This window comes from Larus michahellis, chromosome 7 (genome assembly GCF_964199755.1).
Source record: "Larus michahellis chromosome 7, bLarMic1.1, whole genome shotgun sequence".
In the NCBI taxonomy this organism is placed as follows: Eukaryota; Metazoa; Chordata; class Aves; order Charadriiformes; family Laridae; genus Larus; species Larus michahellis.
In genome coordinates, this window is record NC_133902.1 from 11,037,192 (window position 1) to 11,050,734 (window position 13,543).

General features: G+C 44.3%; 1 protein-coding gene across 7 annotated transcripts in view; it reads left to right on the plus strand.

Annotated features, from left to right (window-relative positions):
- Positions 1-13,543, plus strand: part of AUTS2 (activator of transcription and developmental regulator AUTS2) — an 805,701-nt gene that overhangs the window by 355,770 nt on the left and 436,388 nt on the right. For all 7 annotated transcript variants that reach the window (XM_074595096.1, XM_074595099.1, XM_074595098.1 and 4 more), the window contains one exon: positions 7,884-7,985. In XM_074595096.1, the coding sequence (XP_074451197.1) occupies positions 7,884-7,985 (102 nt within the window). The remainder of the gene's footprint in view (positions 1-7,883; positions 7,986-13,543) is intronic.

A 13,543-nucleotide genomic window follows, 5' to 3' on the forward strand; every position in this document is an offset into this window, starting at 1 on the left:
TGTATCTCTTAGGTAACAAGATTTTTCTTCCCCGGTGTGAAAAATGTCTTTGTATTAATACTGTTCAGAGTCCACACACGGTGTGAGTTCTTTTTCCGTATTTACTGCCTGAACTTGTGTACTGTAAATATTCTTCCTTCTCATTATCTCTCCTCTGATTTGCTTTCCTTGTGCTGCTCCTCTGTTTAGCCAGTCAGGCAGATGTCGTGGTGGTCAGCACGGCTTTGTCAGACACGCAGTGTAGAGGTCCTGCTCCAGGTTCACAGCTGCTGTGCTGAACCATCTTTAAAGCGTTGGGTGACATGTAAGCGCTGCATAAGTATTATTTGTCTAACTTATGTTAGTAGCAAGATAGAATTAAATGGAAGTATTTAGATGACAGCTGTTAATCATGATTTAAATCACAAGTAACAAGCCTTGATTTACATTGTTGTTTTTTTCTTGCTATGCGGTTCTCCTTTTCTTTGTTTTCATACAGCCAGATTTGTTCTCAATCATTGATAAAATGTTTTCTTTGCAATCAAATATTCAGTCCTACGTGAAATCTGGTGTTGCTCTTTTCCGATTGATGGAAGACACTTCACGTGTGTGTGTTTGCTTGGGCAGGGCAGGGACTGGCTCCTTAGGTTGTGTTTGTGCAGTACTTACAAAGCGGACGCTGCTGGTGTGCCTGTGGGTCTGCGTAGCACGGCCAAGGCTGTAGTTCAGTGCTATTGGGATGTATGTGTGTGAAAGCTGAACTGACCAGAAAAGTTAAAGACATTTTCTTATTTATTCTAGATATGATTTCAAAAACAGCAGCTTTTAACTGAACAATGTTTAACTCGCCACCCCACAATCCACCTATGTTATATTTCTGATTTCTATACTCAATTATTCTATTCTTTAAAACCCATTACACTTCAACGTGAATTGTCATTTTTTGAAATCAAAGTTAGCAGATTATAAGGGAAAAATATGTTTCATTTAAGGGCAAAATGATGCTACAATACATATTTTAATTCGCTGATGATTTTTCCACCCTGCTGAGTGGGTGGGGGTTAGTGGGAGCTGTACTTACCTTTTTGGCCCGAGGAAGACATTAAAACCAGTCTCCTCAGAGCACGTGGTGACATTCACGTTAGAAAAAAAACCAATGGGTAAAAGCATTCAGGGCGTTGGTTGGGTCAGCTCCACAGCTGGGTGCTGGACATGCTCCCAATGCTGAACCGTGCATCAACTTCAGAGGCATCCTGATGCTAAAGAGGTTTCAGTGGTCCATCCCTTTCCCATCACCCCACCTCACACCAGCATGTGCTGCTGCCCACCACTCTGGCTCCCTCCCCACTCCTATGGCTCACACACCATTGCCGGGAGCTGTAAGGATGCAGCCCAACATGGTGCCAAGGAGCACCCTGTGACCGCATGGGATTGGAGTGGGAACAGGCTCTCCCACCACTACCCACGCACCCTCCCTCCTGCTGATGTGCCGTGAGCCAGACTCCTCCTGCGTGACGAGCCCTGAAGAAACAGTGATAAATTCACTGAAAAGTAAATTCATGCTGAGGTAGTGCAGCCTGTTAACCAGCATCTCACTGGGTTCAGCTGGGCTTCGTTTTTTCTCACAGGCTGAACTGGTCACTGCTTCCTGGCCTTTGGCCACCTGGAGCAGCCTGCAGTCATCATCGACTGCCTGATTTGCCGGTGCTTCTGCCGAGGCCCATGTGTGCAGCATTTGGGAAAAGTATGTGACTGCCAGTAGCAACAAAAATTCACATCTTCAGAGCCTAGCTTGAGCCTGGGCTCCTGGGAAGAGCCCAGAGAATAAGTGGAGGCAAGCTCTGCGTATATGAGGGAGCAGGTAGAAATGTCTTTGTACTGTGTAGGGCTGTCGCCCTGGTCAGGACGAACTACTGTCGTGGGTTTGGGACTGGGCTGTACCTGTTCAGGCTTTCTGGAGTCAGCAAGCATTGCTAACAGAGCACGTATGCGTCTATTCACCAGCTGATCTGAGCTAGAGAATATATTCACCCAGGTAGGAGCTGGATCAGAAGAGTTTCGGACTGTCTTGCCCTTGCAAAAGCTGTATAAATAAAGAATGACAGGCAGAACTGAAAGCCTAAAACTCCCCTCCCCGCAGCAGGGTTATGCCATCCCTTGAGGAGCAGGTGGCCTCTTCCTCTAGGACTCTGGTAAAGGCTTAGCTTGCTGGCTGCGCTATAATAGGGAGAAGTGTTAGTATTCATAACTTTAAAGTATAATGTAGTGAAATAATCCTTTAATTCCATATGGTGTGGAAACTCAGGCGCCTCGAAACTATACCATAGATTTACTGCTGCCAAATGGTATGGCGTTTTAAATTAAAATATATTAAAAAAAAAAAAAAAGCTTGGAAGAGCCGTATTAGGGTGTTTCTGACAAGATATATAAGCTCTGTGAAAAAGGCTTTTGCTAAATTCTCAGTAGGTTTATTTATTTTGCTTTTTGTTACTTGCTAACCAGGCACTGCTACTATGGAATTATCTAAAGTGGCTTAGGGATCCAGCAAAGCAAACTGCGGTCCTGAGAGGATGATGCTCCCTGTAGTCTGGGGCTCAGCTGCCTTTTCATCCTCCCTTATGCCTCTTAACATGATCCACTATCTCTGTCCTTCATTCTTTTCCTTTCTGAGACAAAAGGCAAGAGACAGCCATGTTGTTATGGGTTATCCTTAGGAGTGTTTTATGGCTTACGCCCCCCATCCTTTCATTTCACAGAAATGTCTGACTAATGTAGTAACTATAGCACTATTCCTGCAGATCTGTCCTACTCCTAAGCCTGCATATTTAGGTCGACTTTACCCTTTGAATTTGAATGGCAGAAGGAAGGATAGCAGAGAGGTACTTTCCCTGGACACAACTGAATATTCAGTTTGCACTTTCGCTGTCACAAAATAGGGCTGAATATTTCCCTGGGGCAAAAACAGTTCCATTAGATTTCAAGTCACCTGAAAAGCCCTCCATGCCCTGAAAGAAGAGTTGCGCTTAGAGCTTACTATTACAGCAGTTTCACGTTGATGTTTTAGCATCTTTTTTGGTTTATTCATAATCTGAGCAGTTTCTGGCCAGTTTCTTTGTGACCTTTAAGCCTGAGCTAGTCTCTCTCTTTTTTCTTCATCAAATGGTCACTGTTAGGGTTGCATATCTTAAGCTTCTCCTTCTCCACTCCCAGCGCTATTTCAGTAACCCTCTCACGCTTTGTGTCCCTCGCGGCAGCTCCAGTTCTCCGTCTATTTTGCGTGACTCTGCAGGGCAGCACAGGGTGATACGTCTGAAGTTTTTTGGCTCGGTTTATGAGCAGCTGAGTGCTTTTCACCAAAGCACGGTGTGGTGAGTTTTCTGTGGCGAAGGACAACCCCGCACCCAGCTGCTCTCTCACACTCCCCACCTCAACAGGCCAGAGGGAGGGAAAAAGAAAAGGTGGAAAAGCTTGTGAGGTGAGATAAAGACAGGGAGATCACCAATTACCGTTGTAGGCAAAACAGCCTTGAGTTGGGGAAAACTATTTTAATTTATTGCTGATTAAAATAGATTTGGACAGGGAGAAACAAAACAAAACTTGAAACACCACCTTCTCCGCGCGGCTCACCCTCACTGCCTTCTTCCTCAGCGTGGCGCAGGGGCTGGGGGTTGTGGTCTCTCTGCGACAGCTCCTTTCCCTGCTCCACAGGGGTCCCTCCCACGGGGGGCAACTCCTTGAGGAAAAACCTGCTCCAGTATGGGGTCTCCGGGGGCCACGGTTCCTTCAGGGAATATCCACCGTCTCCGCCGGGCGCGGTGGAACCTCTGCTCGACCCTGGTGCGCCTCCTCCCCTCCTCGGCCCTCACCTGGCTCTTCGCAGGGCGTCGGCTCGCTTCCCTTCCCCTCACGCCTCAGTGCTCTGGCATTTTTACCCTCTCGTAAATTCGCTTTCTTTCGGAGGGGTGCCACCAGCTGCAGGGAGGGCTCAGCCCTGCTGGGTGGGGGGGGACATTGCAGAACCGGCTGGAACCGGCGGGAACGGGCGGGAACCTGCAGGGCAGCGCCGGCCTCTCCTCACAGAGGGTCCTGCTGCCCGTGGAGGGAAGAGCCAAAGCAGTCAGGCTTCACACCGCTCGTGCCTGTACAAAAGGGAAGAATGAAAACGCAGGTGAGCGCGGGTGTTTTCAGGGCTCTTTTGTGTTTTCAACGCACTTTGGCAGTTGGAGCCACCCCACCATGAGAAACTGTTGTTGCCCCCAGAGCAGTGAGTGGGATTGCCAGGTCCCGTAGCGTGCGATGTACTCTGCAATCACCCACTGGGAAACTCTCCCTGATTAAAAAAAACCCCAGCTCTAAATAGGCCAGTTTTGGAGAGCAGGGAAGACCTGTTGTTTTTCTTACTTTTTGGGGAGGGAAACGTGTGTGGTGAAGAATCAGAAATAAAACCCCTTGCTGAGTCCCAGCCCAGTGCTTCAGCCGGCAGCCGGCCTTCCGGATCTGCTTTTTTCCTTTTCCTTTCTTTCTTTTAATAGAAAAAGTGTAGCTATCTAGTTAACTAGTTCTGCGTAACTTTGAGTATCCTCCAATAGATTTAAAGGCATTACAAAATAATAGGTTCTGTAGTACAATAAAAGATTTCCAGAAATACGACGCGATGATGCTAAGAATGACCAAAAACTAGAGAAGTGTTGGAGATGTAGGTGTGCACCAGGGTCTCGGTCCTCTGCCATTCAGCCTGGGCAAACAGGCTCGGGTCGCTGATTATCATTTTTTTTACATGTAACCCGTCTCTCACACCCAGGGAATCTTTGGGGCTGTGCAAGTTCATTGGGAGTCAGAGACACTCTGCGTTTTCAGGGGTGTGTGCTTTCAGTCCAGAAAATGTCTGTATTTCCTCTTTGAGAGACCTTTTAGAAGGATCCCTACATGGATAAATTCACACCCATTGTCCAGTGAAAGTGTGGAGTCAAATGTGCTTTTTGCAAATCCTTCTTTGTTCCTCGCTTGGTGCAAAGTAGAAGAGTAACGGCCGTGTTAACGCGGGAAGGTCTTCAGCAAGACGCTTGAGTAGACAACATGAGAGTTTCATGCTTTTTGCATGGGGCACCTGGACAGCAATGATACAGGAACAAGAGTTGTCAATGTTGCACTTCATATTTTTTCCAAGGACAATTGCATTTTCGAGGGGAAGCTGATTTTAGGGTTCCCATGTGCCCCAGAGTAATGCACCGAACGCATGCAGTGTATCTAAAGATCCAGTCTTTTATTTGCAAACTTTTTTTAGCAGCACCAAATTATTAAACGTCGGTTTAATTTTAAGTGGTTGAATCTCTGCAAGTGGATCAAAATGAACCATTGCCTATCCGTATTAAGCGTTCTCATGTGCGTTTGTGTGTAACTTTAGGTTCTTAAAAGAAGACAATGGGCACATTTCCATGCTTTATTTTTTTAATTTAGCACAGATTGATGGGTTTTGGCATAAAATGTAAACCCTCAACAGTTTGGCACATGGAGAAACTCAACTTGGAAAAAAAGAAAGGAAAATATGGAAAGCTTATAAATCTTAACTTGGACATACTTCTGAGTTTGCTGTCTAGTCTATGTAGTTCACTTTGTTCCTACAGAGTTTCAGGCTCAGATATCTTGGTCATATTCTCTTACTCCTAAACTGTGTCTAGAAAAATGACACCTGCTGGGTTTTTCTTTTCTTCTCTTTAAAGAGCTGAAATTTGCAATGTAGAAGTATAAAAATTACGCTGTTATAACTAACGTATGAAAATTGTGTGCAAGATAAGTTGAGGTTCTAAAAATAAAATCTGAGACTCGAAAAAAATTCTTCAGGCCCCAGTTACAATGAGAGTTTTTCCATCATTGAGAGGATGTTGACGAAAGGCTGCATCAGGGAAATTTGATCCATTTTCCTTTGAGTTGTTAAATTTTAAACCTGGGACCATAAAATTACAGTACCCAGTGGTCCTAGATAAGATCTGTGAGTTATATATGAAGTGTAAGACTTCTTGAATTCGTTATCCTCCCCTCCGCCTCCAAAAAATGCGACCTAGATCTATTAGATCTGACTGATAAACCATTCCATTTGAAATAAAAATCTTTTTACTTGAGAATTTCTGGCTGAGCTGAGGAATATTTAGTTTGTTTATTAAGTTATAAGTGTTTGACAAATAGCTCTACATCTTACATTTTCTTTGAGCTGAGAGTACACCTGTGCCATTCTTTGCGGTTGTGCTCATGCATTGCAACTCAATTGTGTGTCTGAGCCTGTCGTTTTGTGTACTTTCTCCTTCCTTTATTCTGACTGATAGAGATCACACAAAACTGCCTTTTACTAATGAGGGGAATAAGGGATGAAGGTGACACATACCAAACTTGCAGATGTGATTTGCTTTTGTAGTGACAGGGAGAAACTGATGATAACCATTCGGGTGAGAATGCTTTGTGCGCTCCCTTAGTGAACCTCAGAGAGGAGAGCAGTGTATACGGGTGTGAACGTATATCTGGGAAATGGAGCAGCAATGTATGTCTTGTGTGCATGTGCCAATAGAAGAGAATGTGTGTGCATTTTTGTGTGTGCTTGTGCAGCATGTTTCTGGGAGAACTGGAAAAAAATGAGGAGAGAGGGAGAAGAAAGGGGGGAAAAAGTTGGCGGAGAGAGTTCACGGAGGAGGAACTTTTCGTCTCCAGTCATGAAATGGTGATGAGTGTGATTATCTATTTCTGTACAGTCTAAAGAGAAATTACTATGAATGTATTAATAATCAGAATAAGTTAGGAGGAGTTGTTTGTTTTATGAATACCGGTAAGTGTAGTAGGTGTCTCATAAAATACTTCATTAGGTACCTTGCCGAGTATTTTCTCTGCATTTGCCTCTGCTGCCAGTATTTACATATGTGATTTTAAATCTACATTTCTGAAATTGACTTTTTGCCAGTATTAACCTCAGGAGTAACCAGTCTTCACAGAAAATCAGTCCAAACAAAGCATCAACAAGGCTAAACCAAAATTTTAATACATTCAAGCAAAATATAGGGAAAGATACGTTAAAAGAAATATATACTTTTTCATCATTGCAGTAGATGTAGCTCATATCTGCCTCTTGCTGTATATACGTTTATGTGCTTGCGGACGTGTGTAATGTATGTGTATGGTAAACGTTCATTTCAGTACGCTGCTGTTGTAACATGTTGACCTGCACAATCCACAGCATAAGAGAAAGCAGATGTGTTCTCAATTGTATTGAAAATATAGTTTGTGATTTTTTGCTATTTTTTATTTATTACAATGCCAGTAAAGTTCATTAAAGCTGCTTTGAAAGGCAAAAGCAATCTTATACCTATTAAGTAGGTGACGTTGTTTCATGAACATTGAAGTTAGTCATTGAGGTTAGTATCCGGTGATGATGTTGGGGGCTATTCCAGCAAAAGGCCTCCCCGGAGCGATGGCCGCTCCTTCCCCTGGGGAGATTTCCATTGACCCTGGATTCTCAATACTCTTCTGCTGTGATGAGGGAGGGATTCATTCTGCACGTGCTTTGTGTGATGGTAACTGCATCTATGGCATAAATAACTTGAGAAGTCTAGAAGTTTCCAAAATGAAGGTCTCAAGCTGTGATTTCCTTGGGACATGAATGTTGCCTCCTTCTGCCTGCAGGGTCTCGGCCCTCACGCAAGCTGTCGTGCATGTGAGCTTGCTTTGCTCTCTGCATTCATGGTCTCGCTGAGATGCTGTCTTGGCACCAAGGCTGCACCATGCCGGCGGCAGTGCTGCAAGCACCATGTAAACCCTGCTTTGTGTAGATGTGAGGTTGGGTTAAAGAAGAGCAGTGGACAAGGGGACTTACCCGAACCAGGCTAAACTCTTGCTCTCTTTGTTTTTTCTCTTTCCTGCAGCTCAAGCCAGGTCAAAACAGTTGCCGAGACAGTGACAGTGAAAGCGCCAGTGGGGAATCGAAAGGTTTCCGTCGAAGTAGCTCTCGGGAAAGACTCAGTGACGTAAGTAAATCTCCTGCAGCCAAATACTGCTCTGATTAACCCCTGGTGTAGTTTTCTGAGGGGTGTAAGTCATAACAGGATTTAGTTTCTGGGATGGTTTGTTGCTAAAAGCCCCTTCCCTTTAGGGGGTTGGGAGAGGAAGAGGTAACTTAGGTCTCCTGCCCCAGTTCAGTAAACTTCTTGTTTGGTACAATGTCTGTCTGTGTGAAAACACTCATTCATTTTGAAATAGTTGAAGGCCATTTAATGAAGTTAAAATGTTCTGCATAGATGAGAAGTGAGATGGCCTCTTTTTACCCCAACTCGGTAAGGAAAAGAATGTATTTCTTTGGGCTAAATACTGTGTTTATGAAAAGTATTAAGAGTGCCTAGAGAGACTTAGCTAATTTATATATAATGAATTGATATAACATGGCCAACAATAGCATAAGCTCTGCCTTTATTGCTCTACCTAAACTGCTGTGGAAGGTCCTAAGATGGCAGCTCTGCAGAGGATGTTTTTCTCCATTGAAGAATGCTGGCCGTTCACTGAACGACACGCATGAGTTATTCGGACATATGAATGACTACAGAAATCTTGCTGTTGCAGCAATTAGATTATTATTTATTATGTGTACCATCACAATCCTTGAGTGTTTTATTCATGGCTGTGGGTCCTCTGTGCTACATGCTTTACAACAAAGATTATAAAGACAGCCCTGTCCCAAAAGAGTATCTAAATCGGGGATTTTGTAGGTCAGATCCTTTGCTGGTAAAAGCATGGATAGCTACATCAGTCAGACCAGTTTGTATCAGCCAGCAATCTGGCCCTACTTTTAACTAACCCACGTTTTGGAAATGGGGATTTTATTGATAGCATGTCCATGTAGATTTGGATGACAGATACCAGATGGTGTCCTCTACAGGCCAATCCAATAAAACTGAATTGAGCAGACATTAAAAGAAATACCTTTGAAAAGGATACATTTTGTTGTGCGGATTTAAGCCTGAAGGCACACAGCTAGTAATTTTTGCTGAATTGTGCGTATCACTGGAACAGCCGCCTGATAGGTTTTTTTTCTGTGAAGGTGTGAAATCTGTAGCACGCCCTTTCCTCATCCCTTTGTGACATTATTTTAGAGGTCCATTCCTACCCCAGAGCCAACCTTTATGGGTACATTCAGATAGACACTTCAGAGCCCGCCCTTCATAGCTGTCAGGTGAGGTCAGTCTCAGGGCTGTAAGATATCTTTGGAAGAGGAGAGCGAAACCAGAGAAGATAGTAAGTAAATGCTCTGTGCAGGTAGCAGTGGATGGCAGCTGACCATCAGCCTGTCACCGTTGCCATCCTAGCTTGCTCTGAGCCCTGCGGCAGCTGAGAAGTCACTGCAATGAACTTCACAATTACACAGCACCTTCTAGCAAAAAATTTCACAGCTCCTTACAAACATGGTTTTAATTTAGCCTTGTCACTCCCTTGCAATGTACTCACTGGAGAGCTCTGAGGCTTATGTGAGCTTCCCAGCAGCTCGTATCATTGCAGTGCCAGACCTGGCAGTGAGAGCAGAGTCCTGCTTCCCCTTCCACCAATCAAATACAGTTTTTCTCTGATGTTTTTACAATACTTTCCCTTTATAGAATCATAGAGTCATAGAATAGTTTGGGTTGGAAAGGACCTTTAAAGGTCACCTAGGCCAACACCCCTGCAATGACCAGGGACATCTTCAACTAGATTAGGTTGCTCAGAGCCCCGTCCAACCTGACCTTGAATGTTTCCATCTGCTACCTCTCTGGACAACCAGTTCCAGTGTTTCACCACCCTCATTCCATGTCTTTTCCTGTGCTGGGGACCCCAGAGCTGGATGCAGTGCTCCAGGTGGGGTCTCACGAGAGCAGAGTAGAGGGGCAGAACCCCCCTCCCTCGCCCCGCTGGCCATGCTGTTTTTGATGCAGCCCAGGATGTGGTTGGCTTTCTGGGTGGCAAGCTCACATTGCTGGCTGACGTCCAGCTTTTCATCCACGAGGACCCCCAACTCCTTCTCTGCAGGGCTGCTCTCCATCCCTTCATCCCCCAGCCTGTGCTGATACCAGGGGTTGCCTGGACCCAGGTACAGGACCCTGCACTTGGCCTTGTTGCACCTCATGAGGTTCATACAGGCCCAATTCTCGAGCTTGGCCAGGTCCCTCTGGATGGCATCCTGTCCCTCAGGTGTGTCAGCTGCACCCTCAGCTTAGTGTCATCTTTTTTCTTGGCACTATGGCGAATTAATAGGAAGTGGAGAGCCAATATAGCTTCCCTAGTGCACCTGAGAGAGGTCATAGGGATTCACAGGTTGCTCAAAAGGAACATTACGTAAATATATATGAAAATGTATATTTTAAAATGTTATACATAATTTATGTTTTGCTTAATAAGTAAGTTCCTTTATGCTTTGGTAATTCATTGCAATACAAGCATGTCCCTTTGTGGTCTGGCGTTGCCAGTTCAGCTGAGATTTGAGAGAGAACTCTCATCTTGCCTGAGTGTGTGGTGGCTTTTCCCACACTCTTTCAGTTGAGAGAAGTAAATACTGTTCTGCATTTCTCTCTCTCCCAAAGACAAACACCCCCTGTTTTTAAATGGGCCTTACAAAGTCGTAGTGTGATACTTCCACTTCCAGCTATGGGTGAGCCCGCCTTGAACTGTCCTCTTACGCGCAAAGATGCATCAAGAGTTTCAGAAGGTTATTTTCAATGATATCTTTTAAAGGAGTGAGTTTTCTAATGATACCTACCAATTACTGTCCAGAAAAAACTACAGACTGAAGAGTAAGTTTTCTCTGAAGATCCTTTTCTGTTTTACGACTGTTTTCTCAGAAAAAATAAGCACGAAGTTGTGTACTCAACAGAAGATAGAACTAAAATATAAAATACTGCAGGCAGATTAACCCTGAGGTCAGAAGGCAAATTTTGGACATGAAATGTAATGGATCTCCACCGACGTAGCCTGACAGCATTGTAAGATTAAGCATGGCTACTGCATGGAAATACGTATAATGAAAGAAGTGCATATACTCTAGGTGAATGATCAATTTTCAAATCCCTAGTTGTAAGCAAGCTGTTGAAACAGAAATGTTAGCTTCGTGAGCTTTAACGCGGAGCCAAAGTGATAGCTTAGTGACAGATGCAGAATGAGGGAGATAGAATAATGAATATCCAGTTGCAAACTGACATGTCAGTGGCTTCATTCCCTCTCCTGTCAGATATCTTTCAACTCTGCATATTGTAAACGTACCTACAGTCCTTGGATAACACAGATTGATGCGAAGTGTGTTTACAAGGGATGACTCCTTTCCAGGCTAATGAGATCCAAGCAGGTAATTTGCAGCATTTGCGAGAGAGGTGGTCAAAAATGAAAAGAAGATAATTCAATGAAAAGACCATGTTAAACAGGAGACTTTTCTCATAATGAGGCTTGAAATAGCATCAGACAGTAGGAAGAGGAATATCCTATGTTCTTGTCAGAGGCAATGCAGTGAGACTGATTTCCATCAACTCTTTTCTTTGTCCTCATCTCGCACACATGTACACACACGCACACACCCCTCTGTGAGAGAACATAATTAGCAGCGAACTTGACCTCTGCTAGATTAGGGATAATGATTGCTCGAATGCTCCATTGCAAGCGTTTGACAGTGCCCTAATACATCTCCCCGTTTGAATTTCATAAACCCATTGCTCTCTGCCTTTCTCCCCTATATAGTATTTTTTGGAATGACAACTTGTTTTTTCCTTTATGGACAGAGGTAGCTCCAGGGGCCTAAAAGAGAGAAATTGGAGAGCTGCTCCTCCTTTATATATAGGGTGCTGTAGTCACTTTAATCTCATCAAAATCTTGCCAGTAGTAGAATTCATTTTGTTGAGATTTTGCTTGGAGACAAGATGGCAGCGCTTTCTCTTTTCCTCAGCTTGGAGCTCAGTCAACTTGTTTTCCTTATCTTTCCGTATGTATTTATTTTTAATTGAGTCTTCCCACTTTGGAATACATGGGGTACTTTTTAGGCAGGTTTTACAAAGCAGCCAGGAGATTACTTGAGGAAAATGGGAGAATTACAGCTAAGCTGGACGGTAAATGCACAGAGTATTCAGGGGTTCAGCCACCTCTTTGCTAATCAAAAACAAATCAAAAAACGTGATTTCTTTGGTGCACATGCCTAAATTCTTGATCTGCCACAGAACCGAAGCTCACACTCGGCTGTAGATCATTGCTAGGCTTGTTAAAATCTGATGTCTGCGAAATGGCCCTTGCTCATCGTTTCGGTAATGATGATGCGGTGGCAGCTTGAGCCTGCACTGATGGGAGAGGGCTGACAAGCTGCTTCGGGCACCCTCAGCCCTGCTGCTGCTCCTGGTGTGGGTTGGAGGCTTTCAGCGAGGGGATGAATAGTAAAAGGCTCTCACGTGTGGTTGTCATCGGTTGGGAAGCAGCACAGGTCTTCCACTCTTCCTGCACAACAGAAGCATGGACTGCCTGTCCTCTGCCGGCTTTTTCTGAACAAGGCATCGCAAACTGGGAGAAAGAGTTGGCACCTTCCTGTCTAGAATATTGGTCCAATTCTTGAATAGGGGGTGGGACAGGAATCTTTCCATTTGTCCCCTACGTTAAAGGTCTTGTCTTGGGCTCTCATCAAAGCTGATACACTATTTCATGAGTGCTTCCCTCTCTGCAGTGCACTGTAGCTGTGTGCTCCTACTGCATTGTGTATTTTGTGCTTGAGAAGAGGTTACAGTGAGGTATCAATGAGGAGTAAGTCCTGGAGTGCCCTGCCCACCAGGTCTTTTGCTGTCTGTCTTCTTTTGAGAAGAAAGGTGTCTACACCCCCAGCAGTGTAATCCTGCGGACAGCTCATGGTTTTGGCCTCAAATATGGGATATTTTCGGTTCTCTGTCTCCCATTCCTCCCACCTATGTGCTGAGCCCAAAGAAAGACAAATTGAGGAATGGTCTTTGGGTTATGTGAGCTGAAATCCGTAGTACTTTTCCTTCTCCAGAATATCCCCGGTAATCTTGGCTGTATCTAAAGTGGAATAACACCAGCAAAGCTCTGTGTGTGTTTGTGTATGTGTGTGCCAGAAGCTGATCAGCTGCAGTGGCTCCTTCTTTGTATGTGTGTGTGTGTGTGAGGGTGTGTATGTGTGTGTTTGTGTGTCTAAGGTTGGGTGCTTAAATGCTTTGTTGCATTATGTTAATTCCTCGGCAGTGCAATCAAATTCATGTCGTAATTAAAGCTGTCAGTTGGAAGGCAAGCCAATCGCCAAGAAAACACAGCATAACAAATGAAGTGAAATGATTCTGCGTGTAGCTATACAATGCTTCGCCAGGCATGAAATTAAATAAGTAATTTGATGTTGACATCAGAAATTGAAATGATACCCACTGTTCCTTCATTCAGTCAGACCTGCATAAACAATAGCCAGAACAAATATGTACAACACAGTCTTTCTCCCCACCCAGCTCCCCAAGTAATGCACAATATATATGCAAAATGGGTATAACTGTGCCTTCCAAGACCTCAAGGATGTAATTTTCTTTGGTACACA